The sequence below is a fragment of the Dermacentor albipictus genome, chromosome 5 (genome assembly GCF_038994185.2).
Source record: "Dermacentor albipictus isolate Rhodes 1998 colony chromosome 5, USDA_Dalb.pri_finalv2, whole genome shotgun sequence".
Taxonomy (NCBI): Eukaryota; Metazoa; Arthropoda; class Arachnida; order Ixodida; family Ixodidae; genus Dermacentor; species Dermacentor albipictus.
The window spans coordinates 75,092,250-75,113,177 of NC_091825.1; the positions used below are offsets into that span (position 1 = coordinate 75,092,250).

At 43.4% G+C, this 20,928-nt stretch overlaps 1 protein-coding gene across 7 annotated transcripts in view; it reads right to left on the bottom strand.

Annotated features, from left to right (window-relative positions):
• Positions 1-273: 273 nt before the first annotated feature.
• The window catches only part of LOC135899726 (uncharacterized), an 80,844-nt gene continuing 60,189 nt past the window's right edge, over positions 274-20,928 (bottom strand). For 6 of the 7 annotated variants that reach the window (XM_065429045.2, XM_065429047.2, XM_065429050.1 and 3 more), the window contains 5 exons: positions 18,216-18,348; positions 11,463-11,698; positions 6,887-7,104; positions 4,348-4,467; positions 274-705 (listed from right to left, as the gene is read on the bottom strand). In XM_065429045.2, the coding sequence (XP_065285117.1) occupies positions 595-705; positions 4,348-4,467; positions 6,887-7,104; positions 11,463-11,698; positions 18,216-18,348 (818 nt within the window). In that variant the 3' untranslated portion in view covers positions 274-594. The remainder of the gene's footprint in view (positions 706-4,347; positions 4,468-6,886; positions 7,105-11,462; positions 11,699-18,215; positions 18,349-20,928) is intronic. The other variant, XM_065429044.2, reaches the window with a different exon arrangement.

Genomic DNA, 20,928 nt, shown 5'->3' on the forward strand with positions numbered 1-20,928 from the left:
TTTTGAATTGATGGAAATGCAGGCCTGCACATTGGAAATAAAAATGAAGGCATCATACGGACTAATAATAGAACGCTTATTGCTCGCGCTTCGACTGAACATAATACTAAACTTGTCATTTCATCCTGAAGCCAGTAAAATGCGAGAGAGCAGACACTTCTTCGGCAGGCTACTGTTGGCACAGTTGTGTTTCTGGCTTCTTTTTAGGGGGCGATCAAAGCAACATCGCAGCATTACAGAGTAGCAACAAAAATGAACAAGTCTTTTACTGAGTCGGTGACAATGATTTTTCGACGCTTTATTCAATATACAGCTGGCACATTATTGGGGTGCCCAAATGTGACAAATTTACATTAACTGTACCGTACCTTATAAGCACAATGGGCTGGTCTAGTTGGCAAGTTTCATTGTACTTGGGCTACAGCACTTGTGCTCGTTGACTGTTACTTTGTCTTACATGTGCTTCACACTAGCCCTTGCGCTGTTTGATGCTTTACCAGCATGCTTGTCAGAAATTAAAATATAGGAAACATTAAAAACAAAGTAAAATATCACAGAGTAGTAGACATTCCACTCTTCCTATTTGGCGTGCACTCACGAAGTGCTCTTGGGAGTGTCAATACCGTTCTCAGCTAGCAAGATGCTCTGCTCGTGTTTCATAAACGAAGCCAGTGAATCCGAGAGCAGCTTTTGTGAGTCCTGTTCCTGCAAGAGAGAAGGGGCAGATATAAGAACAGTGCAAAAAGAGCAGTATCGTACGAACCCCTGGACAACAACCCAAAACACAATGCAACACATGAACAGACATTGATGCACTAAAACCCAACTATAGTTAAACCTCGACATAATTGACTTCAACATATTCGAACCTTGTTATAACAAAACAGGATATAACAAGGTAAATGAAATTCACTTTGAAGTACCCATCTAGAGATCCATGTATTTGAAACCTTGTATGAGTGAAGTGAAATTGTCCCAGATATAATGAACTTCTCTGAAACCAAATAATACCCAACCACTGCGCACCGAATACATTGCTTTCCGCGAGGTTCGGCACTCCTTCGGCATGGCAAATTAAAATCCCTCTGTCCCCACGTCGAAAACGCCGTCGAGCAACACTGGTCTTTCGCACCGTCGCACATAGCTGTACACAAGCAGCAGCTCACTACCGCACTTCTTCACTAACCTCTCTTGTGAGAGCCTGGGTGCACGAGCCGCATCATACTGCGAAGCTAAGCACGTTGATGCAAAAGACAAGGGCATTCACTTCTACTGCGCGGCACAGCTGGGCATCACCTACACAATCACCCCGACACAATTTTGGGGTCATGCACAAGCCTGCGCGAGTACCATCATGTTGCACGGTGAAGCAGGGTTGTGCAAAAGATTAGCACATTCACTTCTTTCTCTGTGGCAGGCGTCACAGGCAACCGCAGCTAGACCTGGCATCTGACATCTCCCCGGCGCAATATCAGGGGTCACGCCCAGGCCATGCATTCACTTCTGTCTGCAGCACACCGTGCGGGCTGGCAGCCGGGCATGGCCTCCGAGATTGCTCCAGTTGTAATGCAATCTCGGAGGCTATGAGCTAGCCGAGCCAAGTTTGACTCCTCACAGAGGAGCCCTGTGTTGTGTGCACATGCTGCTCGCCTGCAATAAGCCAAGTGGAAAGATGACATGAAAGATCACAACACTGGAACAGAAGGCAGTTATCTAAAAGCAGCCATGTCATATGTTAACTTGCGTGTTGCCCACCCCTTTTGTTGTTTTATTCAAATTTCTTGTTCTTTCAAATTTCATCTTCTCATTTCCATCTTTACAAATGTACACACCATTGGGCATATATTGCGGTAGATGGCAATAATGTGTGTAACGAAGCAACTTCAGCTCCCCTTCAACTTCAATATAACCAAGTTCTAGTGTGTAGCAAAATTCTCAATATATATAACATGTAAATTTTTGTTGCTAGAATGCCAGATATTTAGAACATCAATATAACGAAGTGCTATATACGATTTCAACATAACGAAATTTTACTGCTACCACGAAGGAATACAGAGACAAGAAATGGAAACTTTCATGGATGCAGTTGGTCAAATCGTTGAATTACAAGCAGCTGCCTGCGAACACACGTCTCATATCACAAGCCGCACAAACAAAATCGACCACCGAAGTAAAGCAGCGTCACGTGGTATACAAAGTCCAAGCGCGATAAGATCCTACTGCAGTGAAAGTATGCAAGAGTGACCTGTACGAGCAAGGTGGAGGATAGGTGGGGAGCTAGCTTGTGGTAACAGTCAAGCGTATGGGGGAGGGAGGTTGACACATCTCAGTTTCTAGCATGGCCTGGCTGTTCATGGCTGTCAGCCCATCTAAGCTAATACACAGCGCGCGTGCTCCCCGTTTTAGAGGTAATTTGCTGCATATAAAAAAGTGAGCATGCCGAGAGGGCGTGGCTTTATGTGTGCCGTCCTTCTGCATGTTTGGTACTGGAGGTTGCGTAATCTCGAGTTTCGGAGACAAGTTGAGGCGAAAGGAAGGCTAAGCATTTGCTCCCCGCTGCAAGCACTTTTGATGATAGCGTCGTCCTGCTGCAAGCGACCTACATCATCAGCTGCAAGGGCAAAACAGACACGAAAGCATGGCTGGCTTCGTTTTGTACTGAGGATGTAAGGATATCACCCACACGGCATGAAACCATTCTGTCGTCACACTTTCAAATTCAACAAAATGAATTTACTTTCTCCTTCACATTTGCTTTTTCCAATTGCCCTATAATTCGGAAAATTTTGCAGCCCCTTCAGTGTAAGAAATTTATCGGCAACTGCACGCGTTTGCATAAAAGATCAAACCTCAATCTAATAAAATTTTGGTATAATGAACAAAACTGCCGATTTTACCGACTTCGTTATATTAATGTCTAACTGTTTGTGCAGCATTAATTCCCGAAGTGTGTGTTGAAACACGTGGGTGTCATTTTTGTGCTTCAATGCATAACACGATGTTTTGTTATAAAAGTGGAACAGTGCATTTTAACAGGAAGTGTGATGCTGCATATCTCAAAACCCATGCCACCCTCAGAATTCGTTCCAAGTGGACAAATCTTGCAAGCTCACCAGCTACAATTCAAAACCAATATGTGCAATGAAGTAACTACTGTATATATCCACGTAATGAACGCACTTTTTTTCCCCAATATACTGAAGCAAAGTTGAGGGGTGCATTCATTATGCATTGCAAATTTGATGGAGACCTTTTCAAAACGGCAAAAACTGAAAAGTAAGACTAACGATATATAGAAAATGCATAAGATAACTTATCTTTCCAGTAAAAATACATGTACACTATTTGCAAACCGTAACTGCACTCCACATTGGAACCACCAGACCTGCCATTCAGGTCGCTGGCTGCTTCATCCACATTCTGGTTCCACCATAGAATAAAGAACCAAAGCGTCAGTTGCACAAAGTCACTGTGGCCTAGGCCATTCATGCGCACTAAAACTGAATGCACGCTACAACAATTTCCGATCACACCCCAGCTCATTCTCGCAGCTGCTTCCAGCTGTCTGCCATTATTGCAAGCATCACGTTGAAGCGCGCACCTGTTTTGACAAGCACACTGCATGCGCCTCTTTCCTCAGTTTATCGCTGTCTGATCAGTGTTCCCGTTTTGTGAGCAGATAAACTGTCCCGCAGCAGGTGTATAACAAGGCAGGCAGAAATGTGAGCCCCAGACGCACGAATTTGGCACTATGCCTGACTATGACCACTAGGCCGATCAAGTGCTGGCAGTCCCTTCTTCACTTACTCTCCAGTGCGCAACGCCCAGCCATGCATCCCGCATGCACGCTCTCCTATTACGTCAGCGTAATGTACGTGAATTGCGCAAGTTGCAGAGATCCAGTTGAGTGATTTCTCTCTCGAATCTGCGAGGTGCTTTTGCACCAGCTCTGGCGGAAAGGATGCGTTAAGCATTAAAGGCGTTTTCCTTAAACACATGTGCAAGTCAAAGAGTATATTCTCTCCGAAAAACTACAGCTTGGATGTTCGATCGTGGGACTGCACAGTAAAAAAGTTGGGGGTGTGTTCATTATGCAAGTAAATACGGTAATTAAAAGCTTGATTAGGGATTAGCTAATCAGTAGATTACACATTTTAATTTCTTATGTGAGCAATGTCTGTCTCCGAGTCATCCAGCTCAAGGACTACAATTATGCTAACTGCCACACGCAACTTTCTAAAATTTTTTATCACGTAAAATAAAACACTCAGTCTGAACAAGTGCCAGTGCAATGCTACCACCTAGTAAGCCTGCAAAACTTCCGGACAAACGAATGCAACTTACCACCTCCTCTTCCAAGCACACCGCCATAGATGGTGAGGCTGCACTGAAATTTCCATCAATCAATGTTGGCTGCCTTGCATTGGCAATAAGACTCTCTTCAATTTCTCCAAGAGGTGGCCACTGCAAGCACAAAAGACGCATGCATTCAGAGCTGTCCTTTTGCTAGTACTACACACCTAACGTCAACATTTTTATGACACTCTTGAATGAGCTAGCATTTCAATGGCCCTTAAACACTTTCTGAACATAGTAAGAAAACATTGCCTATCTGTAGAAGAGGCTCCCATGAACATGTGAGTCGAATATTGTTTCACTGCACACAGCAAGGAATTTAAAATCTTATATTAAAAACAGTGATAAATTGCTTGCTCTCGCTTCTGCAATGTCGCCATGCAGCGTCATCGCAAATCGCGATGCCTACCAACAGTTATTGGCTCGTTTTGTGATCGCCAGAATAATCTCCCGATACACGGTAATACTATTATTGGCAATTTTCAGTCAAAGGATCCCTGAAACAGTCTTCACAAATTTTGTAGATGCATAGGGCCCAGCTAGAGTAAAACATTCAGGTCACAATTTAAATGAAGCATCTCGCATTAAGAAGACTGGACGACTTCAAGTAACCCTTCTCCCTAACAATGCCTTTTCCCCTCAACTCATTTGCAAAATGATCGGGGGTATGCTCTGCCTTCAGTGGTTTTGTGTCATGATGTGATGTGTCATCTATTTCCAATTCATGGAGCCGGCGTGCAAAGCCTCTCCAACTTCTCTGCTAGCCACCCGGCCGTCGATCCCCAGTGAGAGCTATCCAAGCAGCATGCGTTACCAGTGTTCCGTAACAACGCCGAGCATGTCTCGCCTTCCGGCAACCATGGGTGAGCTGGGCATTTTGACAAGCCCCCTCTATACTAATACTGCTCTGATGAGGCTTTAGCGTAAACATCAGTGACCTGAGCGGCCTGCACGGTGCAACTACCTGGTGGCCGAGAGCTTAACCTGTCACACAGAGCTAACATTGCTTTACCAATCGTAAAACATTTTAACCATACATGCTCATGATTATGCTCCTGCCGAAAAGTTACAGCAGCAGAAAAGTAGAACACACTTGGTTACTGCTATATTCGCTCTGTCCGGTTGAGCTCTGTGCCACCAACTGGCTGCACCGTGCAGGCCAGTCACACTTGTGCCTCCGTTCATCCAGTAAAATGCCCAATCCCTTTCCACTTGCGTTTGCCCGAATAACGAACATGCTAAAACTCTTTAATGTAGTACTAATCTTCAGAATTGAAGTGATGGCTGCAAATGCGCAGGTGCAGGCGCCGATTAGATACCAGCAGCCCAATGCACTGGAGCCACTTTTCTTGCACATTTTCGTGCATAAGGACACAATGCTCCAGCTTGATATGACGCCAATCGCTACTTTTTGTGGCAAGTGGATTGGCCACAAGTTATCCGCCTGATGCATTATATGACCTGCTCGGCATCATGTCTTCCTCTTGATGTCACCTAGACTATTGCCTACTCCCTCTTTGCTCTCTAGACCACCACTGCTGTCTTCCTGTCTCTTAATGTTACATCTAACAATTCAGTTCTGTTTCCCAGTGTGCTATCCTTAAGAGGAAGCTTTAGCTCCGGCCCAACTCTGACACTGCCTATCAAACACATGTGAAACGCAAAAACGTTTCCTGAGATAACCCCTGGACCAATTTTAATGAAATTTGTTGCACTTGAAAGGGAAAGTTAAATTCTAGTCACTGTTGGAAGTAGAATTTTGATTTAGGGCCTGAATTTAAAAAAAAAATATTTCCTAAAATTCGGAGGTTTCAAAAATATAGCACAAGGTTTACGAACTAATAGCTCTCAGTCAACACCAGATATCGAGGTTCTGTAAACGACATCCATTAGATCATTCAAAGCAGACAAATTCATTTTGTCAATTTATATTTTACGTGATATTGTTACGTTGGATACAAGGGTTTTGCAAAAGGTGTATTTACACATTACTAAATTTTTTGAGATTCATGTGTAACATATCAATTTTGTCTGCTTCAGATATACTATGAGATGCAATTCACAGAATTGTGATATCATTTTTCATTGCAGAGTTACAAAGTTGTAAACTTCATAGTTTCGTTTTCTGAAAATTTGCAATGTTTGCCAATTTTTAGTTAAAAATTGACAACCTAAATCAAAAATTTGAAACCAACAGTCACTCGATTTTAAGTTTTTCTTTTAAGTGCAACAAACCTCGTCAAGTTTGGTGCAGTGGTCGCCGAGAAAAATGAAATCCAAGTTGTATTTAGATAGGAGTACCCGAGCTAAAGCTTCCTCTTATTGAAGCTTCTTAAGTTGCAATTTTCTGCCCCATATGTCATGTAATTACCTGAAGAATTCAATAACTACACGTTTCAGAAATAGCAGTAAGCTGCCAGTCATAAGGTGTAACAAAGTAAATAGTTCGTTTTAGTAGTGTGGGCCATGGATTGGCTCCCAGGCCCATCAAGAGCCAAAAGAATCTACATCTTCAATGCCAGCTCACAAGCGCAGTTGTCAAGCTCCCTTTGACGCTTGTTTCAGTGCACTCCAAGACGGTGCTGAGGCGGCGCTGTAAATGCGGCATTGGCCTGGAGATTGAACTGGGTGTCGGCTGTGGAAACAGCCCAGCAAAGGCAGCGGCCAGCGTCGATGAAGTAGATGCGGAAGGAGTTGCGGCAGCTGGTGAAGAGGCAACATTGTTTTCAAGTGATGCCGCTGATGCTGCAAAATCAGAAAAGAAAGAAAGCAGCACCTGAGAGAAGTGCCACAAGCAATTTAACTTTCACAGAAATGGTTCTTCCTAGAAACTGTCGCACTGCACTTGCGATGTTGGCATTGCCGCCACGTTGGACAATGAAATACATTTAGTCATCTGTCCTGTGCGACCAATATGAATGCTCGGTTATAAGGCTAAAGGCAATCAATATACAGTAGAATCTCGATAAACGGAAATCGGTTAAACGGAATCAACGCTTAAACGGAACAAACGCCTCGCAGTTGGTTGGTTTTGTATTAAGGCAATGTAAAAAAAATCCCGTTAATCGGAACTCGAATTTTCTGACCACCGTATAAACGGAACCGAAAATAGACTCGAAACCGCAACTTCACGTTCACGCAGAGCCCCATCGCGGTACGCATCACTGTCTGTATGTTCAAATTCACAGTGATGTAGCAACATGTCCGGAAAATACCGTGCAGAGCATTGTAGCTGATGTCTGTCCCCCCGATGAAAGCGAAGACGAGGATGAAGAAGTCGAACACGAGACTGCCGACTCTGATCCTGTGGTGACACCTGCGCAGGCGGAATCGGCAGTCCAAATGCTGAAGAGTTTCTTCCAACGAGAAGAAGGTTCTGAGCTGTTTTTGAGCAGCCTGTCTAGTATGAGTGGTGCCATTCAAAGAAAACGGTTGCGAGAGCTCAAACAAGCAAACATAAAGTCCTTTTTCACAAGCCAATAAATCGCAGTTCCCGCTGATTTCCACGGAATAAGTGGACTATTGAGATTTTTTAAAAAATTTTAGTAGTGCTCTGAAAAAAAAGTTCATTGCTTACCGCTTTTGTGCAATAAAGTTTGTGCCCGTAGCATACAGTCCTCTTTAATACCTAGATTTTGCACCTGAGATCCGCTTCAGCGGAGACTGCCAATTGCGCGCACGCCTGTCTCGTCGGGACCAAGCAGTCTGGAACGGATTGCGAAATCCTGAACCTCCTCTCGCTAAACGAAACTCCTGATAAACGGAACATATTTCCCCGGTCCCTTGAGGTTCCGTTTAACGAGAGTCCACTGTACCTGACAAGACACGTAGCACCTAAGGTGGCAACCACATGCACTGCAGGACAATTGAAGAACAGCACACTTCGGAATAGTGAAACCATAAACCACTACGTCAACACATACCGTATAATGCGTAGAAAAACAACAGTAGTTAGGATACTCTACACAATATGGCTGAACACAGAATCACATTTTCCGCATAAAGTCAAACTTCGATATAATGAAGTTAGAAGTGCAGCGAAAAACTTTAATTGTGTATTTCGTTATATTATAGGTGTTAAAGTTTCTGCAGTAAAAACTTGAAATATACAGAGCATTCGTGGTAGATATCTTGTCAATAAGCACTTACAAATGTAAGGAGGGTTGGGCCATAATAGTGTGGTTATGAACGCCAATGCGTGCGGTGTGGATTGTGCCAGTGCAATGCATCAGCATGGCTCAAGGCATCAGATACTTGCAAGTGTTGCGTCACATGACACCATAAATCTTGCGTGCCTCCGCTGATCACACTTAGTGCCCTCAGCAGTGACTGGATGGCACTAACAAGAATTTGTAAGAAGATATTCGTCCTCATCAAAAACAAAAAGTGTTTTGCCAGAAAGGCGGAGCATTTATAGTGATGATAGCAAAGCGACAACTACATGAAATAAGGTTTGTAGTTTTACCAGTGTTGGGCACCCTCAGGCGAACATGCATAGATCTCCCTTGACTACAAACTCACTGTCACAACACAAGCGAACACTTTGCACTGTGGCTCGCAAACTTGAGATTAAGTGACAGCCACTTAAGTAAACACATGGGAACATAATGTGTGTCAAGGCACCCATTGTCACGGCTTAATTTTTGCACTTGCCGCAGGTTACCTCCATATGAAGCGTGACCCGCATAGTTATTGGAACTAAGATAACGCAATTAAAATAGTTTGTTGCATCGTAAATTTAGTTAAATCAAGGCACATTATATTGAGTTTTGACTATATTTACGTATTGTGAAAGGCACATACAATGAAAACACTGTATTTACATCATTGTAAGAGCACACATTTCTTTCATTTCAGAATCCAAAGTGGGGGGTCGACTTACATTGAAAACTAAAGTGCGGCACTGCCAATGAAGATGAGACAAATTATATATCAGGAACACAACGGCATCGTGAATATAGTTAAATCAAGGTTCATTATGTCGAGTTTTGACTGTACGTTTACGTACAGTGAACTCCCACTTCAGTGAACTTCAAGGGACTGAAGGAAATAGTTCACTTAACTGAAAGTTCACTAAACTGAATATTCACTAGACCAACATCAGACACGGCATACAGAGTCAAAAGTTTGAAGTGCAATTCATGGAGCAAAAGACATGGCATCCATAGTGATAGAAATGTGTGAAATAGAATTTTTCCATATCAACAAGTATAAGGTTCATAACAGTTATAACGCTGCCTTTCTCACTAAGAAAAAAAATCTGTAATCTTCTTCTGCACTTGTACTTTTAAAGCACAGGAAGTAACAAAACTGTCCAAAGAGTCAATGTTTTTGTACACTTCTTCTGGCACAGCTTGCTGTTGAGACACAAAGTCTCAACTTTCCAATGTACCCTACAACCTCAGCTAGAGTTATAGGGCTTGAAACTGGCTTGGCAGTTGCCTCTTCCTTGTCGTCTTCGAAAGAAAGATGACGACCGTGCCACGACCACCGTTACTAGATTACTACTGGAGGTAACCTAGTAATGGTGGCCACGACTAGCTGGTTGGAAAAAAACACACCACGTTGTTTGTGGTGTGACAGATCATCGCTTTGCTCTGGCAGCGTTGTAAGCGCCAGCGATGTTACTTTGTTCATGCCCTCCGAGATTACATGCTTGCTCGTTTTGTGCGGGCGATCTCGGAGGCCATGCCCCATTGCCGTTCGCTTTCCGCGCTGCCGTTCTGCCCCAGGGGCGCTGTAGCACCAGCGACGTTACATTGCCGCTGGAGCGGCAGTTTGATGAGGGCGGGCATCGGTTCTGATCTTAAAAATAAGCCTTGGTACTCTGAGCAAGTTCGTTAAACTGAAATATTGACTGTTCCGAAATTCGTTTAAGTGAAACATTCTTGCATAGTACCTAAGAAAACTGCCGGGAATTTTTAAAAAGTTCATTATTCTGAAATATTCGATAAACCGACGTTCGTACAACTGAGAGTTTACTGTATTGTGGAAGGCACGTATAATGCAAACATACCATGTTTAGATAATTGTAAGGCACACATTTTTTCCATTTCAGAATTCGAAGTCGGGGGTCGACTTATAATGAAAACTTAAGTGCGGCACGACCAATAAAGATGAGAAATTATATATCAGGAACATGACGGCATGACTAAATTTTTATGTTTGCTCTACAGCTCTAGCCATGCCCTTGTTCAGAAGGTATTTTAAAGACAATTTTACTGCATACACTGCGCTCACTTGAGTGTTCATAGTTGAAAGATGAGCCGCTGTTTCAATTGTGTTTGCACCAAAACTCTGAAATGGTGGTGCTACCGGAGAGTATCAATACTTCATAGAGGAGCCAGTAATGCTCAGATGTCTCCTGTTTAATTCGACTCAATGGATAATTCAGCTAATTTTATCGGTGCCATCAGGGTCAAGTTAATGGAAATTGACTTTATAGGCACGTTAAACCACTGTGTTTGTTTTGTGCCCATGTGCATGACGCTCGAGGATATTGTCACATGGTAGTGACAGTTAAAGAACACAGTACCAATACTGTGAAAGACGAAATTAACCTTTATTGGGCGAACCTGTGCCTACAAAAACAGGCTAAGCTTAAAGAACAGCGTCAGCGGCGAACGCAGTCGGCGATAGTCAAAATCTGATCAGCGGGTCAAGCATGTATGCTTTTATACATCAGTTGTCGAATGTTCCAGAGTAACTGCTAGGACCCGTGTGCCTTCCACAAAGTTCTACACTATTTGTGTCGCGTACACATGCAATCAGATTACACAAGATTCGCTGACAGACAGTGGATGGAACCATTGAGAACATTCCAGAAACTTCCGATACATGCAGGCATGTCCTGCGCTGTGCGATAAGATTTGTTAGGCAGTGAAACATGGTCTCCCGATGAAGATAAACAAGTAGACATGTCAATATCAAGTTTTCTGGACATTATATAATTTCGGCACAAGACACCCTTCAAAACGTGGAACAAAAGCACATCAAAATGACGACACTTACTGTCATTCTGCCCTTGCTTAATGCTAAGACTCTCTCGCTGCCTTTAACATACTAAAACGTCCAACACAGTTGATGGCGTCTTGCATGCTCACCTGTGCTTGCGGGAGAGTCAACCGACGGGGATGGTGAGCCCATGTAGACATCGTAGAATTTGGCGTTATCCTCCCGAATGAGACGTCGATAAGCTGAGATGTCCGGGCTCGGAAACTTCGGTACAGTCGGCGCTTGGCCACTATTAGACGCATTGTTCCCGGGGCCCTTAGACTCTTCCAGCTTAGGCTCTTCCAGCTCATCCTGTGTGGCCTGCTCGGGGCTTAGTTCCACACGCCTGCAATGCAGACACTGCAGTGTTGACCGGGGCACCACTTCAGCGAGTTTGCACTGTAGTCAGATTACAATTTAAGAATTCATGAGAATCTCCTCAGACAAAACATTTCTGCTGTATCTCTCCTAACATCCTACAAAAAATAGTGTCTCAATGCAGCTTGTACAGACAGGAAGCAGCATTCACAGTGTATTGCCAGCAGGACAAGAAGCACACCACGGTCATGATGAGAATGTAATGGCACCCTTGTACAGCGGTTGTCACATATAACCCAAAATACGTTAAGCTGAACTGAAGGTTTAATGCTCAAAAACTTCCAAGGCGTCAATGTTACCAAGAACAGAGCATCAATAAATGAGGAAGTGAAGTAAGTATTCACCCTTCTCGTGGAGCAGTTTGTTCTAGAAAAATGAGAAGGCGCTTCCAGCAGCCTGCTGCACGTCGCCTCAGCGACAGCACATGACAACGAAACAATTACTGCTTCCATCTTGCTTCAGTGCGATCAGCTGTCAGAAATGGAACTGAGTTTTTGCTCACACCCTGTGCTCCAATTATGCTCGTCTGAATCGCGTGGATTGAAGACGTGTAGTAGTTAGCTGCAAAAATAGTGAGTGGAATATTAAGGAATGGAATGAATCTGTGTAGCAAAGTTCGCGGACGGTTGCTGCAACTGTCCGTATGTGTTACAGTACTTTGAGATGTGTGGCTTTCTTCGAGGATACAGAAATTTGCTCATCCACCAGTGTAGTATTGCAAACCTTCAAAGCGTTTCAGCCCTGGAACGTCAGCAATAGCGAGTACCACTCCTTAATGAGAAAGGGAGTAGCACCGCTTCCTGTCAGATGTTTCACACACAGTATCTAAACGTATCTACCCCAACTGGCATGAAATCTTATGCTCATGATCACCAACGCGTCAATAAATGATGGGCTACACCAATAGCACACGAATGGTTGAAGCGGAATGTTTTGTGATGGTCCACAAGTGTAAGCGAGTTACTAGCAATAATACATTTTTGCTACAAGGTATTACTGTGTACAAAACGGCTACGTTCCAGGCCTTGTGTGCAGCATAAACAAACCTATCGGAGCTGAGCACACCCGCAAGCGAATAGGCAGAAATAATCGGACAGTGAATGCGCCAAGAAAATTTACCGAGTCAGAAATGCGACAAGCCACTCCTTCAAAATATTTGCCAAATAAAGAACGAAGAGCCTAATCCTGAAGAACACTAATCCTGATACCATTCATGAGCGAAAAGCTGGGATAGCTTGGAATACATAGCCTCGCTTTTAAGACAAGCACTATATACACTGCTCGTGCCAGTTGGACATAGCTTAATCAGCTTCCAAAGCTGATTAGCTAATCCTGAAGAGGCTAATCCTGAAGAACCTAATCCTGAAGAACACTAATCCTGATACCATTCATGAGCGAAAAGCTGGGATAGCTTGGAATACATAGCCTCGCTTTTAAGACAAGCACCATATACGCTGCTCGTGCCAGTTGGACATAGCTTAATCAGCTTCCAAAGCACTTTTACATGTTCTCTGAAGCTGTGGCCAAAGTTCTATGTCATCCACCCAGTCACTGTCTGATATTTCCTGAAACACAGGTATGCTAAGCCGCACTGGTGTCATACACATCCACTGTAAATGGGGAGGCACCGGAGGCAGTTGAGGCAAGCAATAGACGCATCACCACAAACATGGCCAGTGCCCAAGGGATCGCCGCAAAAAAGGTCAATAAGGCACAATTTGCAATTCAACAAGGGACATCAGGTACTGGCCCGATGACATCATACCACCTGGTTATAATTGTCAATACTCACCCACATAAATTACGCTGCACTGTAAAATGAACATTATTTGTCTACTTCTATTTTAGCCCTGAAAAGAGAACTCATTGACACTACCCTTGAGGGCGCCATGGGTGACCAAAAAGTTGTTTTCACTACACTTCTCGTTACCCATGTTCTCAGTATGGTAGTTTCAGTATTAAGTAGTACTGCGGTGGTTCAGTTGGCTCGCAAAGCTTATGATAATTGCAAGCAGCAAAAAATTCTGTATTCATGTAATATGAAGGGATACCTAGGGATGGTAATATCAATGAACGATTAATCGATTATTTGACTAAAAGCGTGCCACAAAATGACTGTCATTGATGTCTATCTGTCATTTAATCGATTTAATCAACTAGTTAAATTAATCATTTTCTAGACAGTAACAAAAGCAGCGCGAGAATGTTGAAATCATACTTATAGAGTGCAGAGCATGAGCAACTGTTTTCCCAAGCCCTGCAGAGCCGGCAAATCACTTCCGCACTTTACCCACATGTTGCACTCGCTGCCCAGGGCCGGGGGAGCCGAAAAGAGGCCACCCCCATGGAGGCAGACAACTAGGAGATGGCATTACGTGAGACAGCAAGTCTTGGCAAGCAAACTCACCGTCAAACCATTTCCCTTGCTTTTTAACTTGCAGTATAGAGCTAACATGTGACCCCCGAGAGACCACATATTGGCCCATAGTGTTTGGTTCGCAGGAGTTTTAAATCGACGCACACCCATTCACCTGCACTGCTGCCCTGCAGAGCTGGAGTACTAAAACCTACTGCGTGCTCTGACGTGGCAATCACACATTGGGTCATTACTACTTCATGTCAATCCTTGTGAATGGTCTCAATTTTTTCTTCCTCCATGTCCACCCTAATCACACTCTCCCTCTACTGCCTCCCTCTCCAACTTTTGTGTTCCTTTTCAATCCTTACTCCTAAACCTTCCCAGTTTAATAGCTTGAATACTGCTTCCAAGCATGCAGTGAATAGCATTGGAGAGATTGTGTCTCCTTGTCTGACCCATTTCTTTATAGGTATCTTCTTACTTTTCTTGTGTAGAATTAAGGTGGCTGTGGAATCTCTGTAGATATTTTCCACGGTATTTACGTAAGCGGTCTGTACTACTTGATCGTGCAATGCCTCTGACTGCTGGTATCCCTACTGAATGAAATGCTTTTTCATAATCTATGAAAACCATATAGAGAGGCTTATTCTACTCTGTAGATTTCTCGATAACCAGATTAATGACATTGATGTGATCCATTGTAGAGTAGCCTTTCCTGAAGCTCCCTTGGTTGACTGAAGTCAAATGTTGTCCTTATTCTATTGGAGATTATTTTGGTAAATATTTTATATAATACTGGGAGTAAGCTAATGGGCTTATAATTTTTCAGCTCTTTTAGTGTCGGCCTTTTTGTGGATTAGTATGTTTGCATTCTTCCAGTTTTCTGGAATCCTTGCAGTCGATAGACACTTCGTATAGAGAGCCGCCAGTTTTCCTAGAATTGCGTCTCTGTAGCAAGTATGTGACGCTCCCTCGAACATAATCTTGGTTCGCCTGCCAAGCTCGGAGACCTGCTAAAGCTTGGCAGGCAACATTAGTCACCGCACCACAATAAACACCGACGAGCACGGCTGCTCGCCGATCAGTCATCGTTCAGCACCACCACGCTGCGGAGCGTCCGTCTATCGGAGGGTGCCACAAGCCCTCCCTTGTTCACGACCCGGGGTGGATCGTGACACTGGCGACAAGGATGGCGACGAGTACCTACGGTGCGTCCGTCTAACGGAGGGTGCCACAAGACCCTTGTTGACGAGCCCGGGGTAGATCGTGACACTGGCGACGAAGATGGGATCCTCGTGACAGTCTCCTCCATATTTGATTAAATAGACTTATTTCCCATTTCATGCCTTGCAAGGCCCTTCTGACCTCATCTCTAGTTATAGGAGGAGTTTCTGTATATTGTTCATTATTGTTTCGAATGGAGTTATCCTGAGTCCTCTGGGTACTGTACGCGTCAGTAAAGAATTCTTCCCCTGCTTTTATTATATCTTAGAGATTGCCGATGATATTGCCCTGCTTATATTTCAGTGCATACATCTTGGTTTGTCCTACACCAAGTTTCCTTCTCGCTGATTTCAGGCTGCGTCCATTTCTAACAGCTTCTTCAGTCTATAGCGTTATAATCTTTAATATCACTTATTTTCACCTTGTTGATCAATTTTGACAGTTCTGTGAATTCTGCCTTATCTCTTAAGTTGAACACTTTCATTTTTTGTCGTTTCTTTGTTAGGTCCTTTGTTACTTGTGAGAGCTTGCCTACTGGTTGCCTTGGTGCCTTGTCTCCCACTTCAATTGCTGCCTCTGAAGCCAGCCTCGTTACCGCTTCATTCATTACCTCTATGTCATCATCATCTCTTTGTTCTAAGGCTGCATATTTGTTTGCAAGTACCAGCCTAAATTTGTCTGCTTTTACCCTTACTGCCTCTAAGTTGACCTGTTTTTTCTTGACGAATTTTACTCTTTCTCTGTTCAAATTGAGGTGAATCCTGGCCCTCACTAACCTATGATCACTACATTTTACCCTATCTATTACTTGAACATCCAGCACTATATTGGGATCAGCAGAAAACATGAAATCAATTTCATTTCTTGTTTCACCATTAGGGATTTCCAGGTCCATTTTCTGTTGCTACGTTTCCTGAGAAAAGTGTTCATTATTCTCAGCTTATTCCTTTCTGCGAATTGTACCATCATCTCACCTCTAGCGTTTCTAGAATTGACACCGTAGTTGCCAATTGCCTGTTCACCCACCTGCTTTTCCCCCACTTTTGCATTGAAGTCCCCCATTACTACTGTATACCACGTTTGCACTTTTCTCATCGCTAATTCAACATCTTCATAAAACTGATCTACTTCTTCATTGTCGTGACTGGATGTTGGAACGTAGTTTTGTACTACTTTATTCTGTACCTCTTATTGAGCTTGATTACAACTACTGCTACCCTCTCATTGATGCTGTAGAATTTGTCAATGTTGCCCACTATGTCCTTATGAACTAGGAATCCTACCCCGTATTGCTTCTTATCCGGGAGACCTCTATAGCAGAGGACATGGCAGTTATTCAGCAATGTGCAAGCCTCACCAGTTCTAATCTCACTAAGGCCAATAATATCCCAAACAATGTCTGACAGTTCTTCGAAGAGTCCTGCTAAGCTTGCCTCACTCAAGAGGGTTCGGGTGTCAAACGTTGCAAGGGTCAGTTTTCATTGGCGGCCTGTCCGGACTCTGATTCTTAGCACCCTCTGCTGCGTTGCAAGTCTGACCGCTGCCTTGGTCAGGTGCTCCGCAGCCACTGGGGACTGAGGGCCATTGGTTAATTGAAGAGATCATTAGGAAGGTTGTGGCCAAATACTGCACCAGGGAGGCCGATTCTTGTTCTGGTGAGGGAGTGTCGTTGTTCAAGCTTAGTGGGCCTTCCCAATTTGGTTATACTTGGATTAGTATAGCCCCACTCGCTCTCGGCATCTTTCGCCGGTGTCAGGCGTCACTCTAAGTCTGCACATGTAGTGCATTGGAGAATGTAAAAAAAAGGAAAAAAAGGAAAGAAAAAAACCCAGGGAGGGGGGTTTTAACTTTCGACTACTGCAACCGAGCATTCGGCATAACTCAGTAAGATAATCCCGCAGGCAGCAAGGCTACCTTGTCGCCGATAAGTACGACCCAGAGGGCCACACGCCAAAGAGATCTGCTAATTTGTCCGCACTTTGCGGATTTTGCTGATCGTCATAGGTTGCACGACATAATTTCAATCCTCTGTTGCCCTAACCTCTGGATTCCAGCATCTCACGCATGCACGCAGTCTTGAGCACGCCTAGGTACGCGATATATTTTCGCTGAATTTGAACAGCATTTAACACTTGTGCGTAAAAATAAAGAAGGGAAAAGTTTTTCAGCGCTTGCCGAGAGGCTCCGAGTTGCGTATGATTCATAGAGCTTAATACACTGAAAATGTCAGAACTGTAAACTCTTCATATCCCAATTTCAGTTCAGGAAAAAAGTATGGGAAAAGAAAAACTTCAAAGGAAGCCTGTTCTGTTCAAAATGCTCTGAAAGTTACTCCAATATTTATACAATAGAAGCGCACTGCCATAGTGGCTAGAGGAGGGCCGTTTTCCTTCTACAATACAGCCAACAACCGCCTTTCCAGACTGCCCATTTTTCGAACGTTTTCGCAGCCCCTGGGGAGTCCAAAAAATCGGGCGTTGACTGTACAGCCTGTCGCAGGTTGTTGGCATTGCACACTCGGCGTTAGCTCTACCAGATAATGCCAGTTTATCTGTCAGAGGAACTGAAACAGATCGTTTTCTCAGCTTTTGTCTGCAATTAGTCCACAGAGGCACAAATGACATCTCTCTTGAACAAACATTACACAAGTTCCAAATGTCAAGTGTTATCATTTCAACGAAGTTTTTCATATAATTAAACTATAATCCACTTAACTTTGTGAAACTGAGGTCTAACTGTATGGCTTCAGTAGTTTAGAAATGGCACTGCTACCTTTTATTCAAGTCATCTTCCCAGCCATTCACTGCTTCCTCTGCTATTTCAGGAACACATTCTACCCACCTAAACTAATTCAGCAGTACTGCCCATCTTGCATGCCCAAAAATGTAGCATTCTGACTTACTCTGTTGGACATTTCGGCGAGTATTCCGAGACGGCAAGAGGTGAAAGGTACTTAGTTGCTCGCCGCTTCCTCAGGGTGACAGAAGATGGAAGGATGAAGTTGTCAGCACTGCGACTTGGTTCGGGTGCATCTGCTGCAACGCCAGATATATATTACCTAGTGAACATGTATTTTGTTTCACAGCAAGTGATGTAAGGGCTAGGATAAACTGAAAGATTGGGAAGAAAACCTAGTATTTTTCAGCATAGAGAAAGAGGAAAAGAAATTAAAATTTCCCCATGCACTTTATACTGGCCATTCTCTGCTGTGTAGCATACGATTCTAGAAGCAATGACGACAAGAAAACGGCAGCAGAGTTTTCAAGTGTCTTTATTATATGTTTCAGTTTCATTTTGAAGACGCAGTGTAGCTTTCAAAGATAGCCGAGTACAAGACACTCTCCGAGTTTTGGTTCGGGACTGACATCTGGGAGTCTGCAAGGCATGTGAAACCAACCTGATGGTGAGGCCTTTGCCCTAATCACCAACTGACACCTATGGCTTCTAGGCTGATGCAGATACCTTCGCCATCTGCCAGCTGTGAACAAAACTGGTCTTTGCTTTGAAATGTTCGTAACGAGTTTGGCAACAGACTCACAAGTAAACATGTTCGAAAGCTCATCCACGTGCAATCAAATCCGAATGGGGAAGCAGCTGCGACCGATTTTAACGCGAGTGTGTCCGGTGACAGTGATTGACAGAGTGACCTTTTTCTCAGTTATCAGATTAGCCATCTTTTGTAGAAGAGGACAAGGTGTTCATTCGATTGTCTTTGCATTCTTTGAGTAATTAGTGCATGTATTCAGGGATAATTATTTTCCATTGCAGGAATAGTAAATATAAGCTATTTTTAATGAAGTTGCAATTTTTTCTCAAAATTTCACAAATTTTCTGAAATAAAAAAAAAATTTCCTCCAGTTTAACATTTCTGGGAATTTTGCACCCCTATTCCCAGCACTTAAGAGTACATGATTTTTTTGGATATTCGAAAGGTACAGCGCTATGAAAAATAATGTGGCTATACTCTGTTTCTAATTGGCAGGTAATGCTGTAGACACTCTGCAAGGAGTAGCGGTAATAGAAGCCTCACTTTGTGCATTTTGCGGCACAGTTGTTTTTTATCTACAATGCTTCTACAGAATAATTTATATATTTGAAATTGTACCTCCAACACGTGTATTGAAATACACGTGTATTTGAAATTCTTAAGAATCCCCGTGGACATAAGGGGAAGTGTATAGTAAGAGTTTTACGAATGTTTACCTTGAGCACACACATTTTGTGGGTACATTCACATTTTATTTACGACGATTTACTTTCAGACGCAGCACGCAAGCAGAAGCAAACTTGGAACAGCAGAGACTTACTAAGTACACAGAATATCACAATGGGTGTTTCAATGACACTGCTCTTGCCGATTCAGCCTACACAAGGAACCTATTTTAAACCTCTTCGAAGCATGTACCCTTCTGGCATATGGCCTTTTGCATTGACACAAGAGGATGGTGATAATACTTGGCGCAGCCAAAGTTCAGTTTTTGAGATGCACATTTTGCAATTTTACCCCATCCCATCTTTCAACTTTGCAACTTTCCTGAGAACAGAATTCATTTGTTATAAAAATTGACGCAACATTAGTAAAATCGTAGAACAAGCCCTAATTCATAAACATTACAAAAAATTCATGAGGGTTGGCAGGTATGATAGAACTACAACCTACTTCACGCCAGATTGAACTGCATATGACGCACTATTATCAGCCATATTTATGTCCACTGCACGATAAAGGCCTCTCCGAACGAACGTAATGAATTTCCCGATTTTATTGTGCAACTTAATTCTCTGTTATCCACAAATGCACTTCCTTCCTCGTGGCACCCATTCTGTAACTAATAGACCCCCGGTTGTCTTCAATATGCATCACATGACCAGCACAACTAAACTTTTTCATTTCAATGTGATGCAACTGAACTTTTCAGAAATGCCCTCTGACTAACTATAATTTGAATGTGAATATATTACAGTATTACGAAGTTTGGGATACCAAACTTTCTGGAATAACAATCGTTGTTCAGTTTCCGTGTCACTTTAATGCCTCAGTACTACAAATATTTATTCCTAAATCTGGCAATTCTTAGATTGCCACGAATCCTTCGCGACAGCCGGAACTGTAGACTAGCAGACAGGGCATAGAAAGTGAACGCCGCAGCACATGGGTTCAGAAAACCCAAAACAGTGCCAGAGGAGAAAAACGCAGTGGGGGACCTTTTGTTTTATTGCGGAGGCGACCACGGATCAGGCTTTGCGAGCACGTGCTCCGCCAAGAGATGTGTCGCCTAACAACGGAGGCACGTCTCTCCCTCCTTTCCGCCTTTCTATGCATGCTACTTTCTTTCGCCTATCTTTCTGAGGCCATACCAGCTACGGGTGTGGAACAATGTAACCTTCGTGCTAGTGGGTATGTCACACAATCACGCTTGCGCTTTGAAATAGTTCAGGTGTCCGCCTTGAGCGAGACGGTTGCAGTGTCCATGGCAAGGAATGTGAAAAAATAGATGAAGATCGTGCTTTGGGGAGGCAATAGGGAGCTTCCTCTTTTTTCGGTGGTTTTTCTTGGCGTCGACATCTCTTTTCTGCACGCCATAGTGAATGGCAGCAGAATTCATGGAACATAG